Source organism: Podarcis pityusensis (genome assembly GCF_964106645.2).
Source record: "Podarcis pityusensis genome assembly, chromosome: 6".
NCBI lineage: Eukaryota > Metazoa > Chordata > Lepidosauria > Squamata > Lacertidae > Podarcis > Podarcis pityusensis.
Window position 1 is genome coordinate 2,642,172 of NC_138030.1, and position 26,604 is coordinate 2,668,775.

Here is a 26,604-nt window from a genome sequence, read left to right on the forward strand (position 1 = left end):
AACTGGCGGAAATGACTGGCAGAATCCGAGACCAGGGAGAAGAGTCGGTGGAAGAAGATTGGAAAAAATTTAAAGACTATTTACAGAAAAACTGTAAAATTAATGAATGTTAGAAGGATGCTGGAATGAAGTTATATGGCTTTAGCAGAAATGTTATAAAGAATTAAGTAAAAATAGACTGTTAATGGGCTAAAGGGGGAAAAAAAACAAGGTTAGATTGTGTTAAGATAAATTATAGAACAAAAACTGAGAAAGATGGAAAGGATTTGCTGAAATAGCTAACTGAACTAGAATACAAAAAAGGGAGGTGTGAGGAGGTCGTCGAAACAAGTAAATGAAAGACAAGATATGGAAATATTGGATGTGTTTTTAATTGATTCTGTTTTTGTTTTTGTTTTGTTAAGATAAGCAGTGTTTTTTGTTTTTTATGTATTGTATTGTATTGTTTTGCTTTGTTTAACTTTTTTTTCCTTTTTGTAACTTTTAAACTCTTAATAAACATTACTTTAAAAAAAAAAGGAAAAAATCAAATTGTTCGAAGCGATTATTATTATTACTACGACTAAATGCAATGGAAGAAAAGCAGTTCTTGGGCAGTCAGATAAAATCTTCAACTGTGCAAAGAAGCTCTTGGTTAATCCACTCTGCACAAGAATCTGTTGCTTTTAAAAACAGATGCTTGGAAGTGTGCATAGCTTGCGTGGAAAGAGAGAGCCCATGACCTCACTTCTAAGCTGGGTCCTTCTGCCAATGGCATAAGCCTAATCAGGCCCATGGCAGCGAGATTCTATGTTTGGAGATCCCTAAATTGAAGAGTGAAAGGCAGCCATCTGGGCCAACAACTTCCTTTTTTCTAAAAGGAGAAAACATCGGCACGTGGTTTCACCAGGTGGATGTTAACCATAGCCAAAGCTAGGAGGAATGTTTCAAGTCATTAAAACACTCAAGAGGAAGATTAATGTTTTATTATGAAAATGAAAATCACAAAGTTATCCTCTGTACATTAGTTATAATTTTTTAAAAAATTAAAACATGGCTTCTGATATTGTGCATAGCACACAAATACCCCAGATGTCCTCCATTCTGAGCCAGCCACATAAATGGAGTTTACAGTGGTACCTCTGGTTATGAACTTAATTCGTTCTGGAGATCCGTTAACCTGAAACCGTTCTTAACCTGAGGTACCACTTTAGCTAATGGGGCCTCCTGCCGCCGCCGCATGATTTCTGTTCTCATCCTGAGGTAAAGTTCTTAACCCGAGGTACTACTTCCAGGTTAGCGGAGTCTGTAACCCAAGGTACCACTGTAGACAAATGTTGGCAAGGCTGCACCCCATGGATGAATTGTCTCCTCATGGCATGGTGTAGCTGCACCCCTGCAAATTCCATATGGTCAACATCATTAACAGCACAGCCCTAGGAGTATCCACACTGAGTTCACTGGGACTTACTTCCAGATAATGGTGTACAGCGTTACATCAACCTCGGCCCTCCAGATGTTTTTGGCCTACAACTCCCATGATCCCTAGCTAGCAGGACCAATGGTCAGGGATGATGGGAACTGTAGTCTCAAAACATCTGGAGGGCCGAGGTTGAGGAAGCCTGGTGTATGGGATTGCCACCTTAAAAAAATTTCATTAGTTGTATTTCAACCAGAGGTTGGCATTTCCTTCCACAAAGAGGCAAGATATATTGAAGGTATAGCACAGAGGAAGCCTCCAGATATGAATGTTGATGCTTCAGTGCTGGTTAAGAGACAATGGGCTTTATATATAAATATATGAATTGCAGAGTAACTTCGCATACATGATAAAGAGTTTACAAAACTATGAATAGCGTGGAGAGCAAAAAGGGAGATTCCCCTTACCTCTCATAATACTGGAAACCCAGGTTCGTCTAACAAAACAGACTTAACCACCTACTGCCAGGGGGACAAAAAAAGTAAGTTTTGTCACAGGACATAACTGAATCTATGGAACTTCCTTTGATAATATGTGGAGCTATCCGTGGGTTTATCAGGCAGTAAAACAGCTTTTTTTCAGATTCTTGGAGGTGAAATCTACAAACGGACATTAGCCATAACAGCTAATATGGCAACTCCCATATGGCAATATAACTTGATATACAAGATGGAGGCAAGCTGGTGAGGAGAACTGCTGCCTTCAGGCCCTTCCATTGTCTTCTAGATGGCTGCTGTTGGGAACAAAAGGTTGGTTTAAGATGGACCTTTGCCTGACCCATCAAGGAAATTGCTATATTCTTATGCTTATTGACGAATTGCAGAAGAGTAACTGTTTGTTCTTGCTGCTCCAGACAGAAATATTGTGGCACTTACTGATCTTTGGAATCAAAATACTGTATACTTTCAGAAGCTCAAGCAGAAGAGAGGATCCCACCTAACAGATGAAGTCAGAGATCATCTCCATGTGCTGTCACAGCCTCAGCCTTCCTTGGTTTTGTTGTTGTTGTTCATAAACATTCCTGGACAATCTATTGAGAGTCTTTTTTTCATTCGATCATCACCATTATTATCATCCATATTACAGGTAGCTTTGGAACACATGGTTTCACTGCAGAATCTACCAAAACTAGTACACAGGAATAGCATTTCTCTTCCAAGCCTAGTGCTTCTCTATACCATTTTAAGACTGAACTTTTAAACAAACTTTTCCAGTACTTCATAAAGATGAGCAAAGACGTTTCCAGCAAATACAATGCTGGTTTTCAGATTTGTAGCTTGCCAGTGATAATTCACTATCAATAAGTGATGCAAGGTAGTGATTAAATTAATAAACTTGCAAAGTTGCTGCTTATAAAAGTGTTTACTGGTCCGCTGAAACTGTTAGCATTTATGAACCAGAATCTTTTCAGAAGATGGCAAAGGAAGACAGAAAAGAGACTGGAGGCAATACTGCTACCACAAGCAACCAAACCTAGGAAAAGTTCATTTGCAATTCAATCCTGCTATTGCAAGATTGTTTCATCAACACCTAAAAGGAAGATACAGAGGCTAACAATGCTGTCTGTGCAATTTGAGCCCAATAAAGCAAATAGAAAGCTCCAGAAAGTTATCTCCCCCAGCACAACATATTCTGTCTTAATATAGAGTGCAGATGGATAGTTCAGGCATGCAGTCAGCAGCCAGGACAATTTGTCAACTGATGTTCAGAATGCACAGGTGCAGATAATTATCAGAGGGTAAGATGCTGCGCTGTCACCACAGAAAGTTACTACTGATGTGATGAGGAAACATAACATGAACTAGGTAACCTGACAGTTTGCAGATCTCCTGCCTGAGGATTTTTCTGTGGGAAAACTCTACAGGTAAATTAGTGAGCATAGTTCAGATGTACATCGAGAAAGCTGAATCATGATTTCAGAGCAATTATGCAGAGAAAAGTGCATAAAACCTTTAAAACAAAAAATATCAAGATCCACTATCTGTTGGCTCCTCTTTTCAAGAGACTCAAAGTAAATATCTGAAATTCAAAGTGGACCAAGTGGTTATTCCTTTCAGAGACTTTTCAAAGGTCACAGCTTCTAAACATAAAAAGGATGCTCAAAAAATGAGTGTACAAGAGTTGGAAGGAATCTTGGAGGTCTCCTAGTCCAACCCCCTGCTCAATGAAACAAAATAGTTTCAAGATGGCAGCCAGGCTGGGTTTCCAGAATAGAGAGCTCAGAAAGACATGATTGCTGACCCACCAAAAGCCATTAAAATGCAACTGATGCACTGAGCTCTCAGCGATGTTGCAAATGGGCCGAATAAAAGGTGCATAATATTTGATTTACGAATTATTATGGTGTTTCAAAAAGGAGATTATTTCTTAACTTCTATTTTATACTGTGTACAGTGCTTAGACTGCCAATTTTGTAAAATACAAAACTGCTCTAAAAGGCTCTTGTGTAATAGGATAAAAAAATAATAATATGTATCTCTATGCTACCTGGGAATTGCCGCAAACAGAACTGGTCCACAGGGCACCAGAATTATTAGGACTAAAACTCCTCTGAAAGTCCCATAACGTGTCACAGCTGATAGCAAAATCATTTGCTTATAGTCTGCCCATTCCCAGCAAGGGGGAATGGGAATTAAATCCATTTGGCAGCTCAGAAAACAAAAGCACACAAGGCAAATGTCAGTCGGTTGCACAACTGAGAACGTATCTGCTGGTTCCCAGTTCTTAATGTCAGAACACTTCTTGTCAGTGAACAAGCTGTCTTGAGAATACTGTACATTAAGGAAGCACCAGGAGAGTCATTAATTCCAGAAGAGGTAGCAAGACAGCACAGAAAGGGGAAGAGAGGGACGGGAGCGGGTTTGCTTATTTGAACCACAACTGTGGGAGGAGGGAATGTTTCCTGGAAGTCATCCACTTCTCCTTTCAGGTCACGTTCTAGTAATATTCAAGGATTGCCATGAGGATGAACCTGCAGAATCCAGATATATCCAGTGCTTGCTTTGAGGGAGACCTTGTATTTATGAGAACTGTATGCAAGTAGTGGGTCAAAAGGCATCTCTTCCTCTAGGGGCTACAATTCGTCCCTTGACGTGGGTGGATAGTCCATGCCAAAAAAGGACGAGGGTCTCCCATGCACATCACGTTCTCTTTTCACAAAGGCAGTAAAGGAAGAAACACAGTTTCCAATGAAGTGGTCAGACTTGCTGAGAATGTACAAGTCTACCTGGGGCACTTCAGGCTGCAGGTACACCACTTTTATCTGAAAAGGGGAAAACAAGAAGACCCCAGTGATTGAAAGGGAACACGCACAAGCAGACGTGGCGTTTGCCACAACCTGTCTACCTGCTCACTCTATCCCTCCACCTGAACTTGTTTCATCAAGCTCCACCTTTCTATAACGCCTTCGGGTTCCCAGAGTATCTTTCAGACGGAGTCTGTTGAATGCTTACAGTCCTTGGTTCAAGAACCACCACAATGTCTCACTTCAGGTTTACCATGTGGAAAGTCACCTGAATGATTTCTGAACTAGTGTTCAGCTACCCTATATCTAATGCAACCACACCATATATTCTGAGCAAAAGAACTGTGTTGCCAAATCACTCAAAGACCCAGTAGAGCCCAAACTTTCTTCTGCCCATCCCTGCTGTAAGCCCCCCTGATTCCTCCGTCTGAGAAGAAAGGAAAGATATGAATATTTCCAGTGCATACACCCAGAGAGAGAAAAGCAGTGAAGTTTGCACCACCAGTAACTACTCATTGCTCCAGCAGGACATTACCTTTTGTTTGAAAAGCTGCTGTATTTCCTTCGTATAAGGTTCAGAGTCACTGGCGATGTACACAGCTTTTGCATCTGTCTTCTTCACCCAGAGTCTTAGCGCTCGTTTTATCTCTTTCAGGCCTGGCAGACACATATCCATGGTAAGGGGTGCAGCAGTGTTCCGATCATAGCCCACACACTGTGGCGACGCCATTAAATGAGACCCAGCAGTGCCATCTTTCAACATATTGCATGCATTTTTCTAAGGCGGGGGAGGAGAAAAACAGAACATCACACACAGGTAGAAGTGGTGAGAAACAGAGCATCATACAAAGGTAGGAGGACTTTATAGCAATGGAGAATTCCATACAGCTAGCCAAAGCAGGCAAAAAAACCACATTGCTAATGGAGGGTCCTTGCCACGGGATCACATTCATCCAGTGCTTTACCAGCTGCACTGGCTCCTGGTGGAGTACAGGATCAGCTCTTGACCTTTAAAGCCCTATGCGGCCTAGGACCCACATACCTACGGGGCCGCCTCTCCTGGTATGCCCCGCGGAGGACCTTTAGGTCCACAAATGACAACATTTTGGAGGTCCCAGTTCGCAAGGTGGTTAGATTGGTCTCAACTAGGGCCAGGGCCTTTTCAATACTGGCCCCAACGTTGTGGAACACTCTGTCACAAGAGACTAGGGCCCTGCGGGACTTGACATCTTTCCGCAGGGCCTGCAAGACAAAGCTGTTCCGTCTGGTCTTTGGTTTGGACTCGGTCTGACCCTTATGTTCCCCTCCCCTTATGGTCTTGATTTATCGGCTATTTTAAAATGAGGCTGCATTTTAAATTGCATTTTAACATGTACAGTGGTGCCCCGCAAGACGAATGCCTCGCAAGACAGAAAACTCGCTAGACGAAAGAGTTTTCTGTTTTGGAGGTGCTTCGCAAAACGGATCTCCTATGGGCTTGCTTCGCAAGACGAAAATGTCTTGCAAGTTCCTGCGGTTTTTTTCCCCTTTCCCCCCCTTTTTCTAAGCCGCTAAGCCGCTTATCTGCTTATCCGATAAGCCGCTAAGCCGCTAAAAGCCGCTAAAAGCCGCTAATAGCGCTAATCCGCTAATCCGTCAATGGGCTTGCTTCGCAAGACGAAAAAACCGCTAGACGAAGAGACTCACAGAACGGATTCTTTTCGTCTTGCGAGGCACCACTGTATTTTAAATATTTTTTCTCTCTCTCTCTCTTTTCCCTCCTATTATGCTTTTACTGTGCTTTTAATGGTGCTAGCCACCCTGAGCCCGGCTCTGGCCAGGGAGGGCGGGGTATAAATAAAATGTATTGTTGTTGTTGTTGTTGTTGCTGTCGTTGTTGTTAGCTTCAGTTATATTCCCATCCCCAAACAGTCTAGTTCAAGTATGCAAGAAGCTGTCAATAACTGCAAGTCACTATGTGTACACCCATTCAGGATCAGAGAAAGCATGCCTCTGAATATCACCAGCTGCTGGGGAAGAAAACAGAGAGAGGGTACCTGATCTCAACTCCTGCTTATGAGCTTCCCAGAGGCACCCAGCTGACAAAGGATGGCCCTAGGTAAGCAACAGGATGCTGAGCTAGGTAGGATTTTGTTCTGAACCAGCATATGTTCTTAACAGCTCCGCCCTCTCCCTTTTTTATTCATATGGAGCTAGAAGCTGCCAGTCAGGCTCTATTACAGCCCTGCCCACATTACAGTCCCCATGGAAGTATATGTAAGAACCATACCCAGTCTGAACCGACACGCAAATGGATTCCCACGTAGGGTCTGACCAGGAACGAATTAATATAGGACTCGCCTTTGTTCACCATCTCATCAGACCATACCATGTACTGATGCAGGGAGCGGTACTCTTCCAGAACTGGAAACTGGGCTGGGGCCCCCGGAAGAGCAACAACAGGATGTTCAGAGGAGGGAAACCTAGTAAAAGACACAGTGGAAAGATCAACAGGAGCTACAACTTGCCATGTTTGCTTGCACCAGTGCTGCTCAGTTTTTACTGTTAGGAACTTTTATTGCAAATGCTTTTTTTTTTAGTAAAAAAAAATTTTTTTTAACACACCTACAACAAAGAGATGAATTACTAACAAGATTTATGAAGAATATGCTAACCCGAATAAAGTTAATCTGTATTTTGCATTTCTGTTGTCATGCTCCTCAGCTCATAAGAACTTCCTAATTCCCCAGACACTTGCATCACCTCCCAAATATTTGCATACTGGAGCTTAGGCGGGCCTCCTTAGGGGAAAGAAATTGCAAAATGCACCTCCCTGTATTTTAAACTACGGCAGCAATCTCTGAAAAATCAACAGACTAAGCAAGCAGACTTTAGTTATGCATGCATGCATCTGCCTAATACTGTGACAGACCTTTGCCCCACACATGCCAACTGGCAGCAGTGTCTTACGGTCTCAGAGCTGGAGATGTCTTTCCTAGTTCTGCTGCCCAAGATCCTTGAACTTCTTATAAAACACATACCACCCAAAGACCGTTATGCGACTCTTCTTCCTCATTAAAGCTCTGTGCAGTGATAGCAAACTGCAGGTTAGATGTGGGTTGCAGGGCCAACTTTCAGATCGTACTGGGATGGCAAGGAGAGTGAGACTGGGCTGTATTTTTGCTCCCACATTGTTTAGCTTTTTCCTAAATGATTTAGAGGAAAGTCTAATGGACCCAGATGGTCATCTCCCAAAAATAGGAACCAGAAAGACCCCTATTTTGCTATATGCCACTGCTTCTTCTCCCATCCTCAATGGAAAATGTAATGTTATTATCAAGGCATTTTTATCTGCTCAGTTTTTGTCTGTTATTATATTTTGTCTGTTTTTGTGTTTTCTTGTTGTTAAATCACCTTGGTTGCCATCCGTGCTTGTCCTTTTGTGCAAATAACAGCATCTTGGAGATTCCAGGCCTCAGGGAGATTAGGCTGGCCTGGGCCCCGGCCCGGTGGAACACTCTGCCACAAGAGATCAGGGCCCTGCGGGATTTGGCATCTTTCTGCAGGGCCTGCAAGATGGAGTTGTTCTGCCAGGCCTTTGGTCAGGGATCAGCCTGAATCCCCTTCTCTTTTTGTATAAGAACTAGTATGAAAGAGGCCTCCCAGCATTCTCACAGACCCAAATAAGAACAGTGTAAGCAGTTGGGCCTGATAAGCATTTACTGTTCCCAACCATAGCTGTCAACCTTCCCCTTTTTTGCGGGAAATTCCCTTATTCCAGCGCCATTTCCCGCTGCTTCTGGCTGCTATCCGGGATTGTTAGATATCCCGTAGACTGTCCCTGGGACAGGTGAGGCTGCTGATCCCTTATTTTCGAGGCTGCTGATCCCTTATTTTCAAATCTGAAAGTTGACAGCTATGTTCCCAACCCTAATCCTGCGGAAAGCCATCTAATTAGATTTTAATTTGATACTGACTTGTTTTTTTAGGAGGTAATTTAATTATTGTTTGATTTTACACCAATGTTATTGTTAAGATATTACGTTCCACCTCAACAGATATGTGGAATTGTTGTCACATGTCTGTTTACACTCCAGCACAGCTTGCTGGGAACTTCTGTTATGCTGCTTGCTTGGACATGAAAGGGAGAATACATGTTTTTCCTTTTGTCCTGATGTACGCTGAATAAACTGCCTGTAAATATGCTTTACACAGCCTCTCCCTGCCACTTCTGTTGTGCGTTTACTCTGCTGAGTTGCGTGCCCAGCTTCTGAAGCTCTGGGTCGCAGATTCATGCTGAACCAAGGACTGGAGTTCGACTGGCACGTTGGCCGGTGGGCTGGAGCCAGCTGGGGGCTTGCCAATTGCTCCTGATTCCTTAGCAGCATCCCAACAGTTATATGTCTGATGTTAGCCGCCCTGAGCCTGGTTTCGGCTGGGGAGGGCGGGATACAAATAAAAGATGATGATGATGATGATGATGAGTATTATTTCCAAGAACCCTTTACAAGCCAGAGCAGCAATGGAGGAATGTGCCCAGTGCCTAACCATGCCCTTCACCCAATGGCATCCCCAAGCAACACTTGCTACCTTTGAATCCAGTGGTCCTTGTAAGAGGCACTGAAAGAGAGGCCTCCAAACAGCTCCGACCTATCGAAATCCACAGCAAACTGATCCCAAAAGGGGCCAAAGGGGTTTCCATCCTGCAAAAGGAAAGGCAGCTGCTCGTTCACTGCGGCAGACGAAAGGTGAGGCAGGCCAGAGGAACAGGCAGCTTTGCAGTTGCTACGGGAGCCGCAAGCTCCTAGCTGACACAGCCCATATTCCATAGTCCTGCCCCCACTGAAACCTGTGTGTAAGTTTACCGGAAGCTTTCCAAGTATAGAGATGATGAAAGGAAGTTAAATACAAACACACTGAAATGATCCACAGAACATTATCTAGAACAAGCTTCCTCAAACTCGGCCCTCCAGATGTTTTGGGCCTACAACTCCCATGGTCCCTAGCTAGCTGTTGCATAATACTGTTTTATAATTTATGATAATTCAGAATTTAAATGTATTTTCATGCAATGTTTGATACTTCCAGCTGATGAAGGTGAATACATTGAAACAGGGCCCTGTCCTGGTTTCTGATCCATAATTTCTGATCCATAATTGACTTCTGCTCAATGATTGAAACTTCAGATCTTCACGTCAAATCTGACTATGGATTAACACGAACTCTTATCTCTAATACTGTAACGAATTATTATGTTATACATATCTTTATGAGTTTGAATTTGTAATCTCTGTTTGAGTTCGTAATCTCTATTTGAGTTTGTAATCCTTGTCAGAATACATACTTTTGAATGGATTAGTTTTTGTTACAATTGACTATTGACTCGTGAGTAGGGACCGCTCCCACTATTGAAACTTATATTGGCCAGAGTTCTTGGTGTGCTTTTTTCTTGATTTAGAAGAACAGCAGCAGCGGAGCTTTTACTACAGCCCAGGGTTACAGAAGGCACCTCAGGGATGAGAAGGACTCTTACCTTCATGGGACAAGTCCTTTTGTCAGCACTCCTCTGAGCCGCTGCTTCAAAGCAGTATGCCACTCGCTTGCCAGGAGGCCAGTGGATGGGCGCCAACTTTTCCATAAATTCCTCCAAAGTGATGACCCGGTGATACTCCAGGAGAGGCGCCAGCTTGAAGTATTCTTTGTAGGGAACGTGCTGCTGCAATGCAAAGAAAACAGATTTTAGGAGCCTGTCCACACACATAATTGTTCCAGCAATAGTGAATCCACAACCGTCTGAAGGAAAAGCGAGCAGCATAACTTAAAGGGCTGAAGGATTTCCTAGTCTACCCTGGTCTGTCAGATTTGCAGGTTTGATGTACTATTGACTCCTTCACTATCCATGAAACTCCGGCTTGAAGCAGAGGCCAGGAGAGCTTTCAATATCTGCAGTTGGCTAATTAAAGACTAGAGGGGGACCAGAGCTTAATGGTTGAAAACAATTTTTATTTTTATTTTGCTTGTACAAGGTATACAAAATGTAGGTAGCACCCAACACTAGCAGAATTAACTCATCTATTCCAAGGACCTATTCACTGAGCCTGCTTTATGTGTGACTTTGGGAAAATACTTAGCATTCCAAAAGCACAGAACCCAAATATACCGTATTTTTCGCCCTATAGGACGCACTTTCCCCCCTCCAAAAATGAAGGGGAAATGTGTGTGCGTCCTATGGGGCGAATGCAGGCTTTCGCTGAAGCCTGGAGAGCGAGAGGGGTCGGTGCGCACCGACCCCTCTCGCTCTCCAGGCTTCGCGCAGCCGGGCTCCCACGGCTTGTGGAGAGTTGCCTGCATGCCGAAACCTGGGCGTGCTGAGCTCAGCGCGCCCAGGCTTCAAACTTCGTGCAGCTCTCTGCAAGCCGTGAGAGCCCGGCGCTGGGCTCCCATGACTTGCGGAAAGCTGCCTGTTCTGGGGGCTGGGGTTGGGGGAAGCTCGGGCTTCCCTCGCCCCAGCCCCGCGCCTGGGGGGGAAATAATTTTTTTCCTTTATTCCCCTCCCCAAAAAACTAGGTGCGCCTTATGGGCCGGTGCGCCCTATGGGGCGAAGAATACGGTACATCAGAAGTTTTCAGAACTACTTACATTTGTGTAGGGAGGCCTGTGATACCGGTACTCAATCCAGGGGGGCACAGCTAAGGTCCGATTCACCATTTTAGCAAACGCCAAAGAGCCCAGAAAATGGTCTGCTTGGTTCCCAAATCTCCCTTGAAATAGAACATAAAGACCTGTTTCTTAGTCACCAGGCTGGGGCAGAGCAACAAGCCTAGGGCAACTTCATATGGAAGAACTACATGGCTGCCAAAATCAAAATGCTTCCTTCATTATGTTGAATTATTCACATAGCTTAAGCATAAGGCAAGTCAGAAAGCGGTACAGTGGTGCCTCGCAAGACGAAATTAATTCGTTCTGCGAGTTTTTTCGTCTTGCGAATTTTTCGTCTTGCGAAGCACCACTGTCTTCAAATCACCAAAGTCTTCAAAAACCTCAAAAAAGGCTACCACACCGCGTGCTATGAGTTGCTCCTCGAAGTCAAGTCGCAACTGCACCTCTTCAAGCAATGCACCCTGGATAATAACGGTTTTAAGAAAAAGGAAACAAACTTGCAAGACGTTTTCGTTTTTCGTCTTGCGAAGCAAGCCCATAGGGAAATTCGTCTTGCGAATCAACTCAAAAAACGAAAAACTCTTTCGTCTTGCGAGTTTTTCATCTTGCGAGGCATTCGTCTTGCGAGGTACCACTGTATCAAGGAAGGTGGCAACGAGACGTCTGATAACCTGGAGGCAAATTATACCCATAGCGAATAATCAAGTGGCTATTTACAAAGCTGAAATGAAAATCACAGTTGCTGTCACCTTAATTGAAAGCTTGCCCAGGGAGTTTATAATAGTTTAGCAGTCTTTAAATCTCTCTCTCACACACACTTTAAGTCCACACGCTTTGTATTATTTTCTTGACTTTTAACATTTAACTTCTAATTGGTGCACTCCACAGGTTGATCAAGAACCACAAGCCGGTCACTCCCTAACCTATAATGCAATAGTAGCATGCAGCAACCTAACAATAACCTACAGGGCAGCAGCCCCACCAGGAACATGCTGGTGATGCAGCACCCAGCAGGATGGAACTCTCTGCTCGCCAAATGATGAGCAGAAGGTTCAAGCCTGCTGGCAGCACAGGTCTGCTTTGCCCTGTGGAAAACACACTAGCGCAGCAGCACCCAGCAGGACTGAACTTGTCCCTCTGACGCATCATCTGACAGACAGGGGAAAACAGTCTTGTAAAAGGACATAACTCAACTGCAGAGCACCTGTTTTGCATGCGCAAGGCCCCAGGTTTGATCCCCAGTATCATCATTGTAGCCTTTCTAGGCCCTTCATCATTAATATGAATTAATTTTTGACGCCACCCTTCATCCAAGGACCACAGGGCAGTTTACAGTATTAAAAACACAAAAATACATAATATAATAAGCAAAACAATAACAGCCTTCCACACATACAATTTAAAAGGCCATAGAGGCCTGGGAAGGACTCTTGGTTTGCAGTCCAAGGAAGCTGCTGCCAGTCACCGCAAGCAACACTGAGCTAGATGGACCGCGACCCACCCTGAGAGCAAGGCAGCATCCCAAGTTACAAAAAAGCACAGCAGAAGAAACGACATGTTGGTTTTTGTTTTAACAAAAAGGTAAAAGGAACAGAGGAGAAAAAAGATGTGAATCTGCAGCCTCTAGGTATGACTGGACTTCACTGCCAATTATTTTTATTGATTTTCTGAATTACAGTACAGTGGTAAGTACTTAATTCGTTCCGGAGGTCCGTTCTTAACCTGAAGCACCACTTTAGCTAATGGGGCCTCCTGCTGCCGTCGCGCCGCTGGAGCACGATTTCTGTTTTCATCCTGAAGCAAAGTTCTTAAAGTGAGGTACTATTTCTGGGTTAGCGGAGTCTGTAACCTGAAGCATCTGTAACCTGAAGCGTATGTAACCCGAGGTACCACTGTATTACAAATCACTGCCAAATTAACTCAATTTAATACAGTTTTCCAAAACCGTTTTCCCGCTCTCCGCATGAGATATGTCCAAGATGTGCCCCTATTGCTGTGCTTTGTTCTCAGTTAAACTCTAGTTAACACCCTCCAGAATTTGTCAAAATGATTATCCATCAGCTGCCCCTTTACATCCCTGCATGCAGCAAAACAAACAAACAAACCCCCCACGTGAACCTTAACATATATTCCCAGTGACAGCAAGTGTGGTTATTACTCCATCTCCACTTTAAACATTTGCTTGATTTTGAGTAAGTTCTGGAAAAAAAACAGGTACGGCTGGACTTCCACTCCCAGCAGCCAGCGCGGTCCGCAGTGAGGGATGACGGGAGTTGTAGTCCAACGGCACCGAGAAGGCCCCTCAGAGCCCCCGGCCTGCGAGAGGAAGGAGAGAAGGGGGGGGAGGGGACTGTGATGACCCGAGTGGCGCCCTGGGAGGGGAGGAAAGGAGGCGCCCCCCCCCGCCGCCTCACCCATGCAGGGGCAGTAGAGTAAGTATCCCGACGGGTCCCAGGCGCCGCCGCCTTCGCCTCCGCTGCCCAGGTGAAGCAGGACGAGCAGCACCTGCAGGCCCGCGACGCCGACCGGCTCCTTCCCAGGAACAGCCATGCCTCCCTCCGTCTCTTCCTCCGGCTTGGAAGAAGCGGCTTCGGCTCGTAGAGTTTAGCGGGAGAGAAGTTGCCTCGCTAGGCCGGGCTAGGCCGCGCCCGTCTCCATGGCGACCGGCCCCTTTTCCCGGCACTCCCCGCGGCGGCGGCGGCGGCGCTCGTGAGGGCAGAGCGGCCGAGCCGAGGCGGCTTCCGGTCTGGGCCGGATGTGGCGCCATGGAGGCCTTGAGGGGCGCGAGCGAGCCCGCGAGAGGAAAATAAAGGCGAACGAACCGCCGCCGCCTCAGTCCCCTCAGCCGCCGCCACCTCCTTCTCCTCCTCACGGAGCGGTTCCTCTTCCCCGAAGCCTCCGGTCATGGGGCCTCCGCCGCCCGCTCAGTTACCACAACAAGAGCTGGGCCCGCCTTCGTCGTCGTCTTCTTCCTCGCCTTTTCCTCCAGCCGGGACGAGCCAGCGGAGGGGAGCGACTCGCGGGGTGGGGGTGAGCGAGCGAGCGAGCGGCCTTGAGGGGTTGTGTATTAGTGGCGGGGGGGGGGGGAACGGTTTCTCGAAAGTACGCATGCGCGGGGGTGGCGAGGGGGGGGGGTTAATGGAGTTTGGGGACCCCCCCTCCGACGTTAGGTACACCCCCCATCCCCCCAGATAGGTGAGGGCGGCCATAATATTCCAGTAGCGCCGTGCACGCGTTTACAGAACAACAACAACAAAGGTCAGTCCCCTGCCCCGAGGAGCTTCCAGACCTATGGTGGGAAACGGGCGGGCAGGAAGAGCAGGTGCAGCTCTACTTGGTTGTAGGTGGAAGCAGGGACCGGAGGAAGGAGCCCTGGGGCTGAAACAGGGCAGAGTGAGGGCGGGGGGTCGTAGCTAGGAAGACACCAGCCTCTGTGCCTTTGGGAGGGAAGGGTCAGCGGTGTCGCTGCGGGTACTGGGCATGCAGGAGGCTCCAGGATCAACCTCTGGCGTGAAAAGGATCCGGTGGGAGGTGTTGGGAAAGACCTTTTCTGCCCCTAAGCTGCTGCCGCTGCCAATCGGAGCAGACCATTTTGGGCCTGATTGAGACAGTAATCATGGCTTGGAATGGGGCTGACTCCCATATTCCGTTGCCAAGAGAGAAAATACACAGAGAACTCCATCGTTTCTCTCCCCTTAAAATAAACGTGAGAAACTTGGAGCTTCCCGCAGTAGAGGAGTGCGTGGGATTTTAGTGCTACGAACTCTGCTTGCCCTGTTCTCCCCCTTCAATCCTCACTTCTTCCATAAAACTAGGTTAAGCACTTTCTGCACCTGTTTGTTCGTAGAGGGTTCCCTGAGGCTTGGAAGCAGTAGAAGCCATGTGCCTCAGCCACACAAACATCATTTTAGCCGTTCAGGTCTTACTTGAGCCTTTGGCTATGTGCAGAAGGCTTTCCGTTGGTTCTGCATGCTCACTGTCCAGAGTGCTGATGGGCAGTTTCTTTTCTGCCTGGAGAGGGAAGGGCAAGAGGGAAGAAAAGTGCTGGAGCTCTGGCTTTGTGCCCACCTCCCCTGAGAAGGTCACGTGGCCTTGTCCTGATTTGACCTACTTGGATGGAAACACTTGGCCCCAGCAGAATGGCAGCCTGCCCTGTTGGCTTGCCAAATTCCCAGGCAGATGGGCAAGCACAACAATCACATTAAAAATAAATCTTGGCATCCCTCCGGCAGGTGACGCGAGTAGGGAACGTCACTTGAACAAGGATCAACAGTAAGCTTTATGAATTAAGTGAAATGGCAGGGATGAGGCCATAGTCAGAAGGTTGGGGCCTCTAAGCTGTTTCGTTTCAGTGGCCCTCCTTTTGAAGCTGGTTGAGGGGCGCAATTTTAGTATGAGAAAGCAGCTGAGAGGTGCCAGGGCATGTACAATGAAGAACTCTGACCCAGCCATCTTCTGAAAATGATGTGATGTTTACGTAGGACCATCACTGTTGTGGTGCTTTACAGAGTACGGTCGCCCAATCTTTCCCAAAAGGCATTTGAAATTTAACAATGTAAATGACAAAACAAAAACAAGGGCATGCTTCAGTTTCCCAGATGTAAAATGTAAACAATAATTATGTACCTGGCAGGCCAAGATGAGGACATTAAGGTGCTGTGACTATTTGTTCTTAACATACAGTCGTTACTTCAGAAATCTCAGAGCTGCTGTAGAAAGTGTTCATGTGGTCTTAGCAGCGGAACAGTTACCAGGTCTTTCCCCCACCTCCTTGGCTTCCATTGCTATGGGGCTGGTGCTCCCAGATCACTCGTCTCATCCCAAAATACATTTTCCCAATAGCAATTTTTAAAAGTGACATCTGTATTTAGAAGATCAACACAGGAATGGGGTGGAGCAGGCAAGATACTTTATTCTCAGGTTATGAAAGGTCACCCCCAACACTTCTGGAATTTGGATTGTAACGATGTAATTTCCATCGCCCAAGTGGGAGTATTCCTTTTTTAAAAAAATATTATATTTTTATTAAATTTTCAAATACAAAAACAAATTTATGCATTCCATACATCTTAATTACATCTTACTTCTCTTTTTTTACTTCCCTCAATTTGTCTGGCATTCCTTCCCTTTATTACCTTTTACACATTTCTGCCCTTTTAACCATTTCGCCTCACAGAGCTTCCTTAAAACTTACAAACGTAATTTTATTATCACTCAGTTTTTGCATATATTGGATAAACTTTTCCCCTGTCTTCTGTAAATCTTTGGTCTTGTCGATTCCGGATCCTTCCTGTCATTCTGTCCAATTCTGCATAATCCATCATTTTAGTTCTCCATTCTTCTATCATAGGTAATTCCTCCTGTTTCCATTTCTGGGCCATCAATATTCTTCCTGCTGTCACTGCATATAAAAATAACTTCTTTTCTTTCTTATTTATCTCATTACCTGTAATGCCTAGTAAAAAAAGCTTCTGGTTTCTTAACAAATGTATATTTAAACATTTTCTCCAAGTGGGAGTATTTCAGGCCTTATAGCAGAGTGGGAATTTACTGGTCCTGTTTCCTCCTACACTCACTGCTTTGCCTGGCTGGCTATGTCTCTTGCTGGCCTGGGTAGACCATATAAAGAAGTGGGGGGGGGGGGATGTGCAGCAGCTAGGCCACTATACAAAGGTAAAAGTTACATGAGTTGCTCTCTCCACTTTTGCCTCCTGAAGGTTGCCCAGAAGGCACGGCGTCCCTGAGACTGGAAAAGGTTCCCACCCCTGCCCTTACATCATGCAGCTCTCCTGATTAAAGCAGTGTACTAGTTCAGTGGGTAAGTGTTGGGTAAGGTAAATGCCATCTCCTTTATCAGGCATTTGCAAAAGTAAAAGGAGTGTCGTGCACTGAATCCAAGACACACTGTGTCGGTAATGAAACCTCAAGATGAGCTGGACTGTGTCCTGAGCCTTTTTTTTTTTTTTAATGCAGACAGATTTCCACTGTTGCTGCAATAATTATACACTCGCTTTGGCATTTAAGATTGTGGTAATAATCTTTTCTTTAAATATTGAAACTGAAAACAAGTCACAAGTGCTCTTTAAAGGTTGATGTTGACATCTAGGGATCTAAATCTTTTCCTGTACTCAGAATAGGGCTGGTGCCTAAAAGTAGATTTAAAATGTGGAGTCTTGTCCCACCATCTCTGTGCATGTGTCCATTCACTTCCCTTAATCATGCAATTCATCATTCCAGGTAGCAACCTCTTCTTGCTGAAACTTTTGAAAATTGTCAGTGGGTGTGGCTATACCAGTGAGATGCCCATGGGCAGGACTTCTGCTTCATTTGGCCCTCCTCTGCTAGGCCTGCCATGACCGCATTCTTCACCAGCGTCCCCAACTGGATTCAAGATGCAAAGCAGGAGGAGGAGGAGACGGGCTGGAAACTAGTCCCCCGCCCCAAGGGCCGAGAAAGCGAGAGCCAAGGGAAATGCCAGCACGAACCGTCAGGAGCCTCCTTCCCCAGTGTGGATAAGCTGAGAGCAAACCCAGAGCAGAGACCGTACGGCTGCCCTCAAGTGCACTGTGGCAAGGCCTTTGCTTCCAAGTACAAGCTCTACAGGTATGTAGGGGGGATGGGTTAGAGCAGGCATGTTCAAAGTCCGGCCCAGGGGCCTAATCCGGCCCGCCAGTCAGTTTAATTCGGCCCCTAAATAAAGCTCAACAACCTTTGGGGGGGAAATCCAAAAAAAGCTCAACAACTTCAGTCCTAAAAGGTCAACAACTTTGGTCAGCCCTCCTGCATGTTCACTTCATCAAATCTAGCCCTTTTTGAAAAAAGTTTGGACACCCCTGGGTTAGAGGGTTGGGCTAGGACGGAGCAGCCTCAGGTTCAAACTTGGCCATGGAACAGGTTTGTTTTAGAGCAGTGTTTCCCAAGCATAAGAAGGATAACTTACACTATGTGGCCATAGGTGAAAAGTTTGGGGCTGCTGGTGAAAGGCAACAGACCTCGCCACATAAGCCTCCATAACATCCTCCCCCCAGGTCCCATTTATGATCTGAATGGTGTAAGATGTGTGGATGGGTTTGGCAAATGCCAAATTCTTCACTCTCCTTCACTCCTATAACTCTTAAAACTGGGAAGAGGAGAATCTCCTTGCCCAAGCTAACCTGTCCAGCTTTTGTGGTGCTTGTAGTGGAGGCGGGGGCAGGGACACAGGTAAGCTGCTTATAACCTGTGCTTCTTTTCCCCGCAAGGCACTTGGCCACCCATTCTGCCCAGAAGCCCCACCAATGCATGTACTGTGAGAAGATGTTCCACCGCAAGGACCACCTTCGCAACCACCTGCAGACACATGACCCCAACAAAGAAGCTCTCCACTGCCCAGAGTGCGGCAAGAACTACAACACCAAGCTCGGCTACCGGCGCCACCTGGCCATGCATGCTGCCGCCAGTGGCGATCTCAGCTGCAAAGTGTGCTTGCAGATGTTTGAGAGCACCCAAGTCCTGCTGGAGCACCTCAAGGCCCACTCCCGGAGGCCCTCGGGCAGCGTGAAGGAGAAGAAGCACCCGTGTGACCACTGCGACCGCCGCTTCTACACTCGCAAAGATGTGAGGAGGCACCTGGTCGTGCACACGGGCCGGAAGGACTTCCTGTGCCAGTACTGCGCCCAGCGATTTGGCCGCAAAGACCACCTGACCAGACACATGAAGAAGAGCCACTCCCAAGAACTGCTGAAGATCAAGACAGAGCCAGTGGACATGCTAGGCCTCCTCAGCTGCAGCTCAGCCGTGGCAGTGAAAGAGGAACTGAGCCCCGTCTTGTGCATGGCATCCCGGGATGTGATGAACAGTAAGAGCTTCCCTGGGATGCTGCCAATGGGCATGTATGGGGCACATGTCCCCACCATGCCCAGCTCAGGAATGCCCCATTCTTTAGTCCCTAACCCTCTGCCAATGGGAATGAGCTACCCCCTGGAGTCGTCCTCCCCACCACAACCTCCCCCAAAGTACCAGCTTGGATCTACCTCATACTTGCCTGACAAGCTCCCCAAAACAGAGGTGGACAGCTGTTTGGCAGAGCTCCCTGGAGGCCTGTCCCTTGTGCCTGGTGAGCCATCCTCGTCCTCTCCTCAGCCTATCACCCTGGAGGAGACTCTGCTCTCCAAGAGCCCTGCTCTGCTTTCTGAGGCTCTCTGTGCTGCTAACATGGACTTCTCCCATCTCCTGGGCTTCCTCCCCTTGAACCTCCCGTCAATCAACCCTCCCGTGTCCTCGGCGGGTCTGGTCATGGGCTATTCACAGGGAGAGACCCAGTCACTCCTCACCACTTTGCCACCGCAAGAGGCGCCAGGAGCTGCGACCTCCCTTGGCTTCGGAGCACTTCACTCGCTGCCCTCCATGTTCTCTCCTGGCTTGGGTGCAACCACCTTGCCACGTTTTCACCAAGCGTTCCAGTGAGGCAGCTGGGGAAAGAACGGGACTTCCCTTCGGCGTGTGGATTGGGTACGGCAAAGGTGCCCGGATTTGTTTTCCTTCCTACCGTAGTCTGGGAAGGCTTGAGGGGAGGAGTGCCTGCGTGGACTGGAACTGCCACGCGGACTTTGATGTGCGCCTCAGTCCCAGACAGTGTGTAGGTTGCAGCAAATAGAAATTCAGGTATTTCCCCAACCTTGTTTGTTTGGTAAACCAGGCATCACACTGACCTTCCTTGGGGCTTCCGTCCTCATTCCACTTTATTGAATCGGGGGTCTGCCTCACGTTAGGGCACAGCATTTCTTCTGCATTTCAGCACCTCAGTCCACGGGGAAGGCTGGAAGAGCCTGTTGTCGCCTGCTGCCCCTCCCACATCACCTCTCCTGGTTGCGCCCACACAGTACTGAGTGTGTGTGGAGTCAGCACTTCCTTTCTTCAGAGCCGCATCATTAAGACTCATTCCAACCGAATCGTGTTTACGCACCCGTAAAAAGTCTTCCCGCCCACCCCTCACCCCCCACCATTGCAAATCAGGAAGTGCCAGGAACACCGTCCTTGTTTCTGGCGCAGCTCGCACACTGTTTACACAATGGAATCGGGTCGCCCTGATTTCACTTCACTACTTCCATTTCTTCCCCTGTGGGGAAAGCAAAACTGACTATGGATTGCTTTTGCCAATTTAGCTGACTGCTCTGTAGGTCATGTTCCCTTAAATCTCAGCGTGGGTCAGAAGGATCCTGCTGCCCAAACAGCCCGGCTTGCTTTTCTGTGTTTGTGAGCACTCTTTCCCAAAGCATACGCAGGGATGGAGGGGAGTGGACCACGGCCTCACCTGTTAATGGAAGCTCGTTGCTTGAGGGCTTCTCCCCACTTCTGTGGCTTACTTAAGTTCAGCACTGAGGTCTGCCACAATGCCTTGCAATTGACACTTGGTCCTTGGCACAAAGGAGCTTGCTGAGAGAAGCCAACGCTTCAGCCCAGCAGCAGCAAGTCCTGAGAAGAAGCTTCCTTCTACCTCACCCCAGTGCTTGTTGGAGGAAGCCATTGGGCTGTGCTTTGCAGTAGCCATAGAGCTTAATATTTCAGCCTCATAGGCATTGGAGTGGGCTTGCCCAAGCCGTTCCTTTGCCCAAAGGAATAGGGCCACAGTCTTGCTCTCCCAGTGGCTCAGCAAGACTTGTGCCACTTGCCTCTGCTTCCCACAACTTCCTATGCTCTTTTGTCTCCTTGGGACCTTGCATTCCTTTGTAAGACCCCCTGGGCTTTTCTGTCCCCCCCCCCCCTTGCACAGCCAGTTCCTAGCGTTTCCCCTGTGTTCCAGGAATGTGTTACCCCAGTTAAAATGAGGGCTGCTTTGTAATGTTTTCTGCGATCTTGCACCCATACAGTAAACCAAAGGGTGGGGACATGCAAAGAGTGCAGTGGCTGTCCGGGTTGCTGCCTGCTTCTTCTGCGACAGTTCAGGGTCCTTGTGTGCTTTGTCTTCCAAGGCAAGTTGATGAACTGGGCCCATTGGTGCTTCCCAGTTGCTCCTGGGTTTCTGCTTCTCCGTCATGCATTTGCGTCCTGGGTTTGCTGCTTCCTTTCCCCCTCTTGCTTGGATTCCACTTCCTTTTTCCCTTGCCATTTCAGCAAGCTGCTTTCATGGGCTATTCTGTCTGTATCACAGCAAATACCTCATGAAGTAGGTTCCCTTCCTCCCTGTCCTTATGAATTCGCACTTGGTAACCTCGTTTGGGGTCAGTCTGCCTGTGTGGCACTTCAGGGTATCTTCACGAGCCCCAGATGTTCACTTCTTCATACCTCGGATATATACATACATATATAAATAAATATATGGGGTGGAGTAGGGGTTAAGACAGTAGGATCTGTTTCTCTTGCTTGCCTGCGTATAAGCCTACCTCTGCCTTCATCCTAAGATGTAGTTAGTGGTCTCTCTGGAGCCCCTTCTGCTTCAGCAGATACATAGCAAGTTTGTTTTCTACTAGTTCCAGTTAGTTCCAGTTTGCTTTTAAGGTCTGGGTTTTTCTCCCATTGCCTTCCAGTGTTTAGATGCTTTCAGTACAGGATTCCCCCTCCTGTCGCAAGGACAGGCTTTGTAGGCTTAGCTAGCCCTTCTCTAGCTGGAATTTTTTCATATCAGTTTAGTATTTTGCATTATACTTACCTCAACAATAGCATGTGAAAGTGAGTTCCACAAGCCATGCTTCTTGATCTGTTTTTAAGACGTTGCCTTTCTAATTTCAGCGAGTGCCTTGCGCTGGGTAAATAGGAGAGTGTCTGGGCTTCTCCTTATCATTCAGTATTTTTAAATACCTCAGTTGTGTTTCCTGTTCCTCTCTTTTTCCAGAAATTGCTGCACAGTCTCTTATGCAATCCTCACCACATCCTTACCTCGACACTTGTGATAAATCTCCACACTTCTGCCTTCTTCAGACTTTTGAACGTAACTGATCCACGATTTTCTCAGTTTGAGTTGCCTTTTTGTTGTGTGACTCTTCCAGTTTTTGGCAATTCCTGCCTTGTCTGTTGCCTGCTTTACTGCTTCCAGCCTTGAGTTTTGACAAAAGTCTGACTCGGGAGAATATTTCAGGCTATAGCCCTTGTTCTTTTGAATATGTCTCCATGACTTGTGTTTCTTTGCTCTTATTACCTAACCGAAGATATAGGTAAGATCTCTGTGCCCCCCAAGCCCGCCCAGTAATTCAGAGCCATCTTGGACCCCAAGCTTAGTATTCACATTTATACCAAAATATTTCTCTGCTAATAATTTGGGGTGGGGCAAGAACTTGAGTGAGAACCATCCACTGAAGCCATGTTCACATGTTACATATGTAAGATTTGCCATCATGTCCCTGTGTTCTTCAGCCAGGATGCATTTTGCAGGAGGAAAAAGCGCAGAGCAGCTCAAACTGGGCTGAGGAGGAGAAATGTTGCAGAATCTTCTGTCCCACTACCAGGCCATTCTCTCTGTGCAGAACTAAGTTTTCTCTGAAGTTTTTTTTTTTTGGGGGGGGGGTACTTCCTCCACCCCTTTTAGCTTTACTCAGGAGTGAAATTGTCTGAATCCGAATCTGCTTGGCAGGTAGCCTGGTCATTGTCACAACTAGGCAGTGGGAAGGAGGCAACATTTAAGATAGGAATTAGCAGGTTCCTCCCCTTGGTGCCTAGCCCAGAGATAGTGCTACAGTAAAAGGAAAGGGTCCATCATTCTCACTGCTCGTCAGGACAACTTTCAGGTTACCTTGAAAAGTTAGATGAGCTGATTATCTTACCTAGTAGTAGTTTATCCTTATCCCATTATTACACTTAATGACAACTAGTTCTACAAACTTGTAGCCGGTGGAAATAAGGATATTTTCTTTGTGTTAAGCTACTGTAAGTGAATTTCATTGAGGCTCATATTATTTGGAAAGCTAAACAACTGGTCTGTATTCACCCTTTCCAACTGGCATGTTTTTTTTATTATAAAAAAAATACTTCAGTTGTTTCCTTCCTTTTGATCCTAAATGTGGCATATTTATAGGGGACTTAATTTCACACGACTTGTTTCATAGTGTGATGCCCGTTGTGAAGTAGAATTGGGTCTTGGCGTTAAAGAGGTTTCATTCCTCCTCGCAGAGAGAATTCAGCTTTAACCAAGACCATTCCTTCATCTCCCCCCTCCCCTATTTTCCTAGAGCTTACAAATGATTCAGGTCATGATGAGGTGATCTTGCCACAGCCATGCTCTGTTAAATGCCGCTTGTATTCTTGTGTAGTCCAATCTGATATTTACCACCCTTTCATGAACCATTGAAGGCAAAAGGTTTTTCTTCCTTTACGGTGTGGCAGATGCCAGTTCATGCGGCACAAAGACTGGTAGGATCACCTGTTGAAGATTTCAGCCATGTCAAAGGGGGTATTGGCTAAAATGGCTGCAGTTTGTTGGATCCTCTTGGCCATTTGATCACCCTTGGTGTACCTTTTTAGCCTCCCTCTTGAAGAAGCTGGTACTTAGACCCTTTCTAGCTTTAGTGATGCCAGTGTTACAGCACCCCAAACATTTAGCTTTGTGGTTTCTTCCTGTAGCAGTTAGCCACCTGTCTTACGCCGAATGCTACAACATCGCAGCTCTCTGTGTTGGACTCTTTCCTATTGACCAAGCTGTTTATTTCCCTTTTAGTTAGCAATAAGCCCAATGGCTTTATTTTACCAGCACTGACCTCTTCTCTGTAAATAGTAAACTCATCAAGGGGCAGGGAGGGTTGTACCGTCCCTTCCTTTCAGTGGCACATCTTAAAACTCATAACCCATTTTATTTTCTGACTGACATTTTATTTTCTAACACGCTCTTCTGTCCCAGAACGCTTTGCTCTCCCGTCCTTTTGTGTTCAGATGATGCCTTTGCAAGTTCTTTTGTTTCTTGCCTTGTTTTGTGGGATTGACTGTCCCCAAGAAGAATGTGTCCTTCACAGCAGTGGAATTAAATTTTAGAATACCACTATTTCTAGACTTGCCCATTAGAAAGGGCGAAAGCGAAAAGTTGTGCAGCCTCCTGGGATTAAAAGGAAGAGGGAAAGTTAACATCTTTTGGATTAGTGTTACGTAGGAATCTTTGCTTAAATAGTTATGCCAGATAAAATGAATGACTGCAAGTGCAAGCTCTGTGCAAAGAGTTACACCTACAGTGTGTTGTCTACATGTGCACTGCATGCTCCCCTCCCCTCTGCTTTGGTGGTCCTAGCAGAAAGGTCCCCTCGACTGCCAGATCTTAACAAAAATGGTGAAAATGGTATGTGATCACAAAGTGGGAGTTTTGTGGCCGAGAGAGTGAGTACGTATGTTGTTGAACCCTCTGTGATTCTGGCTTGGTTTGTGTCTTTCTGCATTTTTTGCAACAGCTGTTTCCTTGGGACATCTCAGAGTGCTTCCTCTCACCATCCACCCAAAGAAAGAAATGTTATGTGTCGTGTCAATGAACTAAGTATCTCTCTGCTGTTATCCATGGCTGTTTAAACTGACCCCCCCCCTCCAAAAAAAATCTAGGTAGTCTGGAATGGCTGCCTTCGCCTTTCCAGTTTTAGTGTGTTCTCAACCTCTAGCGAGCATCTCGTTAAAACTCTGGGTTTTTGCTTAGTCTTAATAACTAAGAGCTGTGGTTTGTTTTGTTTGTTTTTAAAATTGAATGCTTTGTAATGTGTTTTAACCAAGGTTTTACCCTACCTGCTAAACAGGATGCTTTTGCCTTAGAGCAGGCTGTGGGGCTATACCCCCCGCCACACACACACACACACACACACACACACACACTCTTTGTGATCTGCCACCTCAAGGCGCTGGCCATCACTCCCATGTACCTGCTGCTGCTTGCGATGGTGGCCATGTTCTCATAATTTCATTGTACTTCTGTGTGCATATAAAGGATGGTAAGGGAACAGGGCAACTGCTGTCACCCATGAGAAAAAGGGGGTGATGGAGGCATTGCAGGAAGGAAACAAGACTTAGTGGCCTGCACCTCCCCAGAGAGGAACTGAAGCCTGTGGGTGCCTGCACTTGGCATGGCACGTGCCCTGGGTCAGACAGCTGAGCTCTGGTTGCTCCTGCAAAAGCCTTAATAGCATACACTGTGACTCTGGTGTGCTTTGTACTGGGCAGGGTGGAGGGCAGGGAACATGGGCAGAGGACAACATAATCTGCCTGCGGTGGGGCACGATTCTTGCTTTGGAATTTGAGATTTGGGACAGCATCTAGGAATGCTGTATCCCTAGTCATTTTTCACGGGAAAGTTTCCTGTTCCTCTGAACAGCACAAGAACTGATGGCTTGAACTCACAGGTGGCCCCTCTGCCTGAGAGTGTCTGTCTCGTGACTGTGTTTTTGCTCTCCTGCTCAGGGCTGTGGTCTTAACAGCTGAACTTTCAAGGGCTCATTTGGAATTTCTCCAACCTTGCAAGAGGGAGCTGACCTCTTTGGCTCACCTGAGCCGTACCTGCCTCGTCTCCCAAGCCTGCCCGCCTGCCTGCCCTCCGCAAGAGCCACCAAGGCCCTCTAGGCCTGAAGCTGGGACTTCTCAAACAAATCTAGCACTTTTTCTAAATACAGCAAATAACCTCCTCTGATGAAAAGTATTGTAGGACTTCTTACAAGTCCAGGTTTTTAAAACTAAAGATTGAAGTGCCATTAGGAAGTGTACAGTTCATCATTGTTCAGTTAGCTTTTCTTTTGTCTTACAGAATTAAGTCCAAAATGAAAGAGGGTGTGTTTTGTTTTTTTTAAAATGAAAATGCTTATTAAAAATGTTTGAAGTATAAGCTATGCTGTTTGTTTGTGGGAGTGGGAACACCTATGAACAACGCAGGTTGTATATACTCAGGATCCATATTCTGTATCATCCTGCTGGAGCCTCTGGCTCTTCCCTAGAAACCTATCCCAGGGGTGTAGCATGGGTTGCCGCTGCCCGGGGTGAGGCAACTGTTGCACGTTAGTCCCTTCACTAGTCAGCATCCATGGGGGGGCGTCCTGTTGTCCGGGCAGCCCAGGACCTCCATACACTGTCCAGGCTCGCACCCTGGGGACGTCACTTCAGTGCTGCTAACACAACAAAAATAATGTGGGAGGTAGCAGGTCTGAGTTACCATTTTCGGCTGCCACAGCAGGTGCTGTGATTCTCCAGCGATGGATGCCAGCCACAGCAAGCTGAGTGTGTGCTACTATGAAACAAACACCTGCAAATGGAATAGTGGTTCCTAGATAGACTTCTATGTAGAGTGGACATATTTAGTTAGCTGGAAAAGTATAAGACTGGGGGGGGGGCGGGGGCG

The 26,604-nt window shown here is 46.6% G+C and overlaps 2 protein-coding genes and 1 long non-coding RNA gene across 5 annotated transcripts in view; 2 read left to right on the plus strand and 1 right to left on the minus strand.

The window, feature by feature from the left end:
* Positions 1 to 26,604, plus strand: part of LOC308480269 — a 182,441-nt gene that overhangs the window by 13,299 nt on the left and 142,538 nt on the right. The window lies entirely within an intron of this gene.
* On the minus strand, positions 951 to 14,109 carry POFUT1 (protein O-fucosyltransferase 1; the record flags this gene model as incomplete). Of its 3 annotated transcripts, none has more annotated exons than XM_081011379.1 (7): positions 951 to 4,721; positions 5,239 to 5,481; positions 6,973 to 7,165; positions 9,273 to 9,385; positions 10,216 to 10,398; positions 11,322 to 11,439; positions 13,757 to 14,109. In XM_081011379.1, 7 exons carry the CDS (start codon positions 14,107 to 14,109, stop codon positions 4,533 to 4,535), a joined length of 1,392 nt encoding a protein of 463 aa, XP_080867505.1. In that variant the 3' UTR covers positions 951 to 4,532. The 3 variants fall into 3 exon arrangements, with proteins under 3 accessions (XP_080867505.1, XP_080867506.1, XP_080867507.1); XM_081011380.1 differs by having other exon boundaries at positions 11,322 to 11,443; positions 13,757 to 14,007; XM_081011381.1 differs by lacking the exon at positions 13,757 to 14,109 and adding an exon at positions 13,461 to 13,626 and having other exon boundaries at positions 11,322 to 11,443.
* PLAGL2 (PLAG1 like zinc finger 2) lies at positions 14,237 to 26,094 on the plus strand. The gene is made up of 4 exons (XM_081011337.1): positions 14,237 to 14,372; positions 17,060 to 17,160; positions 17,580 to 17,945; positions 18,584 to 26,094. The coding sequence occupies exons 3-4, from the start codon at positions 17,695 to 17,697 to the stop codon at positions 19,785 to 19,787; spliced, it is 1,455 nt and encodes a 484-aa protein (XP_080867463.1). The 5' UTR covers positions 14,237 to 14,372; positions 17,060 to 17,160; positions 17,580 to 17,694; the 3' UTR covers positions 19,788 to 26,094.